We start from the raw sequence: 8,516 nt of genomic DNA, 5'->3' as shown, positions 1-8,516 counted from the left end.
TGGGGACCCCTGTGAAATCTCCCTCTCAGGACTTGAAGGCATTTCGGACCTTGACAGTTGCTTTTTGACTATTTGACAAGATGCTGTTCAGTGTGGCGTTGAACTACATTCGGGTATGGGAAATGTTTACTTTGGAACATTTTGGGGTATTATGATGTGTTTATGTGTGTGTGTGTGGGGGGGGGGGTCATCTTGGATATATATTTTTTCTTTGCTTGGTCTTCCTTCCTGCTTCCTGTGCATTCAGGTTGCTTGCTGATATAATCTTGACACCGCAAGTGCATATCAGACAACTAATGACAGCCTCGTGCAATCTGACACGGCCAAGGGAAACTTTGAAAAAGGCTCTTTGTGACTTAATAACGTGGCTATACGATGAAATGTCTGCACACTTTGTTTATTCACCAGTATACTACATTTAAAAGTAAACAGTTCAATGAAATGTAAAAAAAACACGATAATAACCATATATTACATTAGAAGTCTAAATGTTTGTAAAGTGTGTAATTAGATTGGAACTGAAATAGGATTAGCGTCATAGAAAATTGATTCATGGGTGGATGGTCAAAATGATCAGGGAGGCTAGAATATATTTATATCCATCCATCCATCCATCCATCCATCCATCCATCCATCCATCCATCCATCCATCATCCATCCATCCATCCATCCATTTTCTTAGCCGCTTATCCTGACAAGGGTCATGGGAGTGCTAGAGCCTATCCCAGCTGTCAACGGGCAGGAGGTGGGGTACAACTTGAATAGGTTGCCAGCCAATCGCAGGGCACATACTGTAGAGACGAACAGCCGCACTCGCAATCACACCTTGGGGGAATTTAGATTGTCCAATTAATGTTACATGTTTTTGGGACGTGGGGGGAAACTGGAGTGTCTGGAGGAAACCCACACAGGCACGAGGAGAACATGCAAACTCCACACAGGCGGGGCCGGTACTGAACCCGGGACCTCAGAACTGTGAGGCCAACACTTTACCAGCATGTGTGTGTGTGTGTATATATCCCTTAGACTTGAACCCATTGACCTGGAAAGACTTACTACTTTGATTGATGTGCTGAAAAATCATTACTTTATAGCTTTCTCTCTCTACCGTTATATCTGCACCACACTACTTATCAATAGAATATGATTTGTCTTGACATACAACTTTAGATTAACATGATTATTTGATGAATTTTAGTTTAGCCAACAGGTTGTGACGTCAAACTGAATTGCACTTGGATTTTGCAGCAGGATCATGATCCCAATCACGCCAGCAAGTCAACTTCTAAATAGCTTCAATAAAAACAAAATGAAAGTTTTGGAGTCGCCCGTCAAAGTCCACTCTTGAATCTGATTGAAACGCAGTCACGTGACCTTAAAAAGTCCGTTCGTGCTGAAAAGCCCTCTTTTTTTTTTTTTTTTTTCTGAATTCAAACAATTCTAAAAGGAAGAGTGTGAAAAGACTCGTTGGCAATTCAGAAAATGCTTGATTTGAGTTGTTGGAGCCGAGCATGGCCCAAACATTTGTTCAGTTTCAGATAGTGAGGATAAGCGGTACAAGTAATGGATGGATGGGGGCCATTACTTTTCACACAGTGTTAGGGAACTTTGGATTTTTTCCCCTTTAATGAATGAAATCAATATTTAAAAACAGCATTTTAAGTTACTTGGGTTATATTTGTTTGATGAGCTAAAGCAACGCGATGCAAAAATATAAGAACTTGAGAAGGGGGCCCAATACTTTTTTCACAGCACTGCGTGTGTTCATCTAAACAAAGCCAACTTGTCTTTTTCTACTTGCAGGAGCTGACTATAAATGTGTCCATGTAGCTATTTTAATATGGCAAATTATAAAAGTCACCCAGTGAGAGATTTTAACAAAAAAAAACAGATATATGATTTGTTTTATGTCTTGACAACATTTAAAGTCAACAGGAAAGTCATTATGACAAGATACTATATATTGTAAAGTTGTCACAAATGAGAATTCTCCCACCAACTCCTAGTACAGTATGTGGTTGCGTCACACTTTTTGTCTTTGACTCAGGTTGCTGGCAGAAGACCAGCAAGGACCTCAATGCATCGGGAGGGAGGGAGGCGAGTGAGCTACAGTATCTGGATGGAGCGAGGAATAAACCTCTCGAACACTTTGCTATCTCGTGAGTACACGTTCACGCAGTTCACCGACAACGTTGCGATGTTTGCAGGAGTCATGTTGGCTGAGTACAAAAGGACTAAAGTAGTAGTGATGTGGCTGAAAATGATGCTCCTGTTGCTGCTGGACAGCTGGTCTTTATCGCAGAGGCCAAAGTCATAATGTAAGTCATCTAACCCGTGAAGGCATTCAAGCCAACGCTCTTGCACATCTTCTACCTTTCTGTTTTTCATTCAGTCAACCAATCTCAGATGGAAGAGGCTTCAGCTCTTGTCTGACTTTAATGAAGACAAATATGTTTTACTATACTGTACAAACTGCATAATATTCAAAAAAACATTTTGTTTGAAGTTCAGAAACATGGATTCATTATTGTTTAATTTAATTACAGTATTCAAGTTTTTTTTAATTTCAATAGTCAAAATATTTTACATTTTTGAGTCACCTGAATATGTAATACTGTTACAAACGTCAATGCAACACTATTTCTGCACTGATATGGATGAATGTTTTCAATGTTATATTTATTTTCGTTTTAGAAGAACAATAAAAAAAAAAACCACGAGACCGTATCATAATTATTTAACAACCTTTTCTGTATTTCACTGGAATTTCTCGTCCGGAACATTTCTTTCGCTCCGCGGGAACTCATTTTTCTGGTGCACTGCAATCTGTGTCACGGCCAAATGCGTCCTGAAAACACAGCCAGTCCCGTGACCGTCGTCACACAGATACTCAACTCGAAACAGTTCACACATTTTGCGACATTTATGTTCTTTTGACCATGCACAAGGGCGACGAACTCTTTTATCGAGAGCTCCCAAAAGTGGTGAGTCAAATGTACACGTATGTATGTATGGCCCAATTATATTTTTTTATTTTTACTGAAAGTATTTCGAAAACCGTTGTAAAATATATGGAAGTTAAAATTGATTCTTACATTTATTTATTATTATTATTATTTTTTTGCATTGCATTTGCTCCCACCAGGAGCTGCACGCTCACCTCAACGGCTCGGTGAGCTTTCAAACCATGGAGAAGCTCATCAAGCGAAAGCCACATCTGAACATCCAACACCACATGACGGCCATCGACAAAGGCCAGCGGAGAACTTTGGAAGAGTACGTAGACCAGTGCGTAATAGTCCAGACTTGATCGCAGGTGCCGTTTATGACTCAACGTTGTGTGCGGCAGGTGCTTTCAGGTCTTCAAGGTCATTCATCAGTTGGTGGACACAGAGGAAGACATCTTGATGGTGACGATGGGGCTCATGTCCTAATGTGACTTTTAAAACCCTTTATACATGCACCATGTTGAAGTTCGATCGATGCTTTTCACCCTAGGTGGCCGCAGATGTCATCAAGGAGTTTGCAGCTGACGGCGTCAAATATTTAGAGCTGAGGAGTACACCCAGAGAGGAGAAGAAAACTGGTATGAGATATGAAACGGACGGTTTCTCCTGCCCATCTCGGAGAACGAAGTTCTTCCTAATGTGTTGTCATTTTTGAGGGTTGACAAAAAAGAGCTACGTGGACACGGTCATAAAAGCCATCCGGCAGTGTAAAGAGGAGGAGGTGGACATTGATGTCAGGTGGGCGCAAGATGGACAAATGAAAATCCTCCTGGGGGCGGGGGCGCAACAACAAAAAAACTCTTCATTGGCCGCTTTCTCCTGCAGGTTTCTCGTAGCCATCGATCGCAGGAATGGGACTGAGGTTGCCATGGAAACGGTGAAGCTGGCTGAGGACTTCATGCATGCCGCTGACGGGCTCGTGGTTGGACTTGACCTCAGCGGAGATCCGACGGTACGCCAGGCATTTGATTTAGGGGTTCTTACCATTTATGTGGGTTAGCTGTTTTCCCAAAAAAAAAGTGGAAGTGGCATTGGCTGTATGATCCAGCGTTTTGTTTGGGTTGGAGGTCCTGTGAAAGGGGCTGCGTGGTCATGGGAAAAAATAACAATCATGATTATTTTGATTGATAAACTACTCCCCAAAAGGGGTTGCGTCAGGAAGGGCATTCGGCGTAAAAACTGCGCCAAACAAATATGAGCATTCATCTGAGATGTCACGCTGCGGCGACCCCTAACGGGACAAGCTGCAAGAAACTTACTTCTATTTTGATTGATAAACACCGTTATTCATTTGTTTGAAAACTTTGTAGTTATTCAAAATAACAGAAACTAAACCTTAAATTTACCCTCCAGAAAATAATTCAGTGACAAGTAAAATAATGTACATTTAAAAAGAAAAATAAATACTCATGGCTAAAAATGTGTCAATGTTTTTACCCATGATTGTATGGTTTATAATATTTGTCTTTAAAAAAAAAAAGGCAAATATTACCATTGGAGAAGCTTTTTGGTATCATTGCGTCAACGCTCTACATCACAGGTGTCAAACTCAAGGCCTGGAGGCCAAATCCGGGCTACCGTATGGTTTTATGTGGCCCGCAGAGGCAAATCATGTGCATCAGCTTCCATGATTTTTGTTCAAATCTGTACCAAAATTTCAAAATGTCATATCATAAATGAAAACGTTGAGATATTTCAAGCATATTTGTACAAGCAAATATCAACAATAGTTGCAAAAGCCATTACCCTTGATTTCAGATTTCAAAACTCTTTCATGAATTTCATGTGTAAATACGATGATGAGGCAAAAGATTTTGATGCTTTCAGAACCAAAAGGGCCCTCTGAGGGAAACCATAACTACAATGTGGCCCGCCACAAAAATGAGTTTGACACCCCTGCTCTACATCGAACATTTTTCCATCCGATGACATGAAGCTGAGTCTTCGGTGCCGTCTGCTTTGACGCGGCGCTCGTCGTCACATTGAAACACTCGGGCGCCTCCTCTTTCGTGCCAGGGCAGAATCGGAAACGTGTTGTGATCACGGAAGAACATCTTTCTTATCTTTAATGGGATTTAAATTAAAAAGGCAAAGCATTTCAAAGTCGCGCAATCGATGAACAAAACTTTCCATTAATGATACAAACCCATCTGAAGTGTGGCAAAATGCACTGTGCTTGTTATTTCCAGGTGGGCCATGGTAAAGACCTCCTTCCTGCCTTACAGAGAGCCAGGAACAGCGGACTTAAGTTATCGCTGCACCTCTCCGAAGTAAGACAATTAAAAATGCGCGCGGGGGCCACAAAATTAGGAACATAATGTGCCTGTGGACATCCAAGTCATCCAAAATATTATGAACTGCAATACACAACCACAATAACTGACCTTGTTCAATTAATACTGCTGTTGACGGTCTTCACGAATCCGTTTGTGGTTGATTGAAGTTTGACTAATTTAATAAATACATAATGAGCTTGAGCTTTTTTGTAAGACTCACAGATTTTTAATTTACCGTAATTTCCAGCCTATAAACCGCGACTTTTTTCACACGCTTTCAACCCTGCAGTTTATGCGGTGATGCGGCTAATTTGTGCATTTTTTTTTACTAACGGCCGCAAGGGGGCACTCGAGCGGAAAAGGAAAGAGTGAGATATATGAGTGGAATATATGTCCAGAGGAAGTGACTTTTACCGGTCCGGCCCGGCCCTGTTAGCGCTGCGCTCGTGTGTTATTGCTGTGTCTCACTTTTTTTTACTGGCCCTGTTAGCGCAGCAGAGCTAGCGTAGCATTAGTACTGTCTTTCTTTGTAAATATCTCTTGTTTCAATGTCGGTTTCAATGTGGGTACTTGCGGCTTTTACACGGCTGCGGCCTATGTATGTACCAAATGGTATTTCCTTTACAAATGTGAGGCCTATAACCAGGTGCGCTCTGTAGGCCGGGAATTACGGTACTCCTCAGTCACAACTGGTGGTACGAAGTCACGTGTGTAGCTACAGGTGCCTTGGAGCGCTCTGACTGGAGCGTGGCTGCCATTCTGCACCTCCGACCCCTCCGACCATCACCTAATATCCAACCACATCTAATCACGGGCAATACATGGGACATAGCGACAGACAACACGCACTCGGGGGGTTACGAACCAGCGACGTTCCTGTTGTACTGCTTCTCCTCTGCACCACAGTTGGATTTTTCACCTTGGGATTTTTTCCCCCTCCCAATTTATTTCTTCAGTTTATCAGTCTCATCAATGGTAGAAAAAGAAACTTTTTAAATAATTTATCTTTGTCTCATTGTTTTATACCACAGGAAAAAAAAACCTTTTGAACAAGGGTGCCTAGACTTGAACTCCAGCTCAGGATAAGTGTTGTAAATAGATGGATGGATGGATTATGCAGGTGTTACCTAATGAAGTGTGCCGACAAACTGTCGCAGGTTCCGTCTCAGCTGGAGGAGTCGGAGCTGCTGCTCAATCTGCCTCCGGACCGGATCGGCCACGGCACCTTTCTGCATCCCGATGTCGGCGGATCACAGAGCCTTGTTGACAAAGTGGTGAAGAATAACATCCCTTTGGGTAAGGGGTTGGGAACCAATTATTATTACTAAGCCTTGAAACAATTTGGGAAAATCCAGATGATAATTTCCTGACTTTGAAAGTGTCATGATAGGTCTATTGATTGATAACAGACACACACTTGAAAGATGGTGCAGCTTTTTGTAGGGTCGTGGTAAAGACAAAACAAATCCGCTAAGATATCAGGAATTGTGGACTTCCACAAGTCGGGTTCATCCTTGGGCGCAATGTCCAGATTCCTCAACGTGACATCAGTCACTGTGATTTGACGGGCACGTATGTGCCCGCGCGCCATCGCACTCTCAAATCTGCACAGTCGAGCACGGAAAATCACGCGCGTAAAATTTGTTGTCGCTTAGTTTGTGTACTCTTGACCAATGTTCCCTCAAAGTTGCGCAAATGCGCACTTGTCGCACACTGTCAGCGCACATGAAAACTGATCCAGCACAGTGAACCACAGCCTGGCATTTTATTTTTTTAACACGGATGCACACGATCTCTAACAACGAACTGCTGCTCAGCCTACTTCTACTTCCCAATTTACCTGACACCGCCCCCCTCAGCTCTTACAGGGGTACGCTCATAATTACAAACAGAGCATGACCGGTTGACCACAGTCGTAACATTATATCTGCGGGCATGACTGACCACACCCATACATTTTTCAAATGTGAGCGACTGTGACATGATTCATTTTTTCAAACAATTACACACAAGTATGAACACCATGCCAACAATCGGGATTAATTTTGGACCATTGCTCCTGACAAAACTGTTGCACTTCTACGAGACTCCTGCGATGTCCCGTGTGTATATCTCTCGCGAGGCCATGCCGCAGCACTTTAGTGCTTGTGATTTAGATGACGATCAAAGCAGATTTGTGAACAATCCATTCTGAAATTTAAAAACTTCCTGTGGTGAGTACTTACTACTTACTTACTTGCAAGCACCCCAGCTTTGTGTTCCTGTAAGCACGCCCAGATTTCACCACAGCGTTTCATGCTTCAATTTTTAAGTCGGTGAGAGTTTCACGTCATTTCATTTCATTTCCTCTTTTCTCCCACGCCAGAGCTTTGCTTGACATCGAACGTCAAAGGACAAACTGTGCCGTGTTACTCCCAGCATCACTTTAAGTACTGGTACCAGATGGGCCACCCAAGCATCATCTGTGTAAGTTCTGACCTCTTTGAAACAAGCTACATTTGACCTGTTCTGTTATCTGGCACAATTTTGAAAGTAAGTTAACTATTACCTTCCTGTGGCCCGAAAATGCAACTTCCCTGCTGGCAGTTTGGCCATTGTAGAGCGCCTCATTGTCAGCCACGAGTGTGCGCACGTCACGCAAAGGTGGAAACGCCACATTTTTTTTAATGTTTTGTTAATCAAAATAAGTCCAACTGATGACTTGTTGGCTGTGAGTGTACACACCGCACTAAGACACGGTTGTAAGGGGACTCTGATGCACAAGTAGCCGGTGTAATATTAAAATTAGATTTTCCTAGGAAATTAATATTAAAACAAATGTCAAATAATTTCATATACGTTTATTTTTTTTTTCCATTTGTCATCCTGCAGACTGACGATAAAGGCGTGTTCAGTACCGACTTGTCTCAGGAATACCAGCTGGCGGCGTCCACGTTCGGCCTGGGTCGCGAGGCCGTGTGGACCCTCTCCCGGCAAGCCATCGACTTCATATTTGCGGCGGACGACGTGAAGCAGCAGCTCAAGCAAAAGTGGACTCAGTTAGAGCCCCGCGTGCTCAAATGACACCGATAGCCTAGCGTCGTCCAACCACTTACCTCATTTAATCCAAAAGGGAAAACTAACTTTTTATTTTTTTTACATCAAACTTTGTAGCGATCGTAACATTACAAAAAATGAAAACACTCGAAACTGTTTTGTTTGACACTCTTGCGCTGAGGTGCACAATTTTAAA

General features: G+C 42.5%; 1 protein-coding gene across 1 annotated transcript; it reads left to right on the top strand.

Annotated features, from left to right (window-relative positions):
• Positions 1-2,844: 2,844 nt before the first annotated feature.
• On the top strand, positions 2,845-8,352 carry adal (adenosine deaminase-like). The gene is made up of 10 exons (XM_061822081.1): positions 2,845-2,984; positions 3,146-3,276; positions 3,350-3,410; positions 3,499-3,586; positions 3,665-3,746; positions 3,834-3,960; positions 5,198-5,278; positions 6,442-6,580; positions 7,650-7,750; positions 8,156-8,352. The coding sequence occupies exons 1-10, from the start codon at positions 2,940-2,942 to the stop codon at positions 8,345-8,347; spliced, it is 1,047 nt and encodes a 348-aa protein (XP_061678065.1). The 5' UTR covers positions 2,845-2,939; the 3' UTR covers positions 8,348-8,352.
• The last annotated feature ends 164 nt before the right edge of the window (positions 8,353-8,516 follow it).

The sequence above is a fragment of the Syngnathoides biaculeatus genome, chromosome 6 (genome assembly GCF_019802595.1).
Source record: "Syngnathoides biaculeatus isolate LvHL_M chromosome 6, ASM1980259v1, whole genome shotgun sequence".
NCBI lineage: Eukaryota > Metazoa > Chordata > Actinopteri > Syngnathiformes > Syngnathidae > Syngnathoides > Syngnathoides biaculeatus.
This window is presented reverse-complemented; position numbering and strand designations above follow the sequence as displayed.

What these genes read in the sequence shown, in the direction of transcription:
- adal (XM_061822081.1), top strand. Translation starts at nt 2,940, where the DNA reads ATGCACAAGGGCGACGAACTCTTTTATCGAGAGCTCCCAAAAGTG. An exon ending in ATCGAGAGCTCCCAAAAGTG is followed by an intron (nt 2,985 to 3,145) that starts GTGAGTCAAATG and finishes TGCTCCCACCAG; the next exon opens with GAGCTGCACGCTCACCTCAA. An exon ending in CAGCGGAGAACTTTGGAAGA is followed by an intron (nt 3,277 to 3,349) that starts GTACGTAGACCA and finishes TGTGTGCGGCAG; the next exon opens with GTGCTTTCAGGTCTTCAAGG.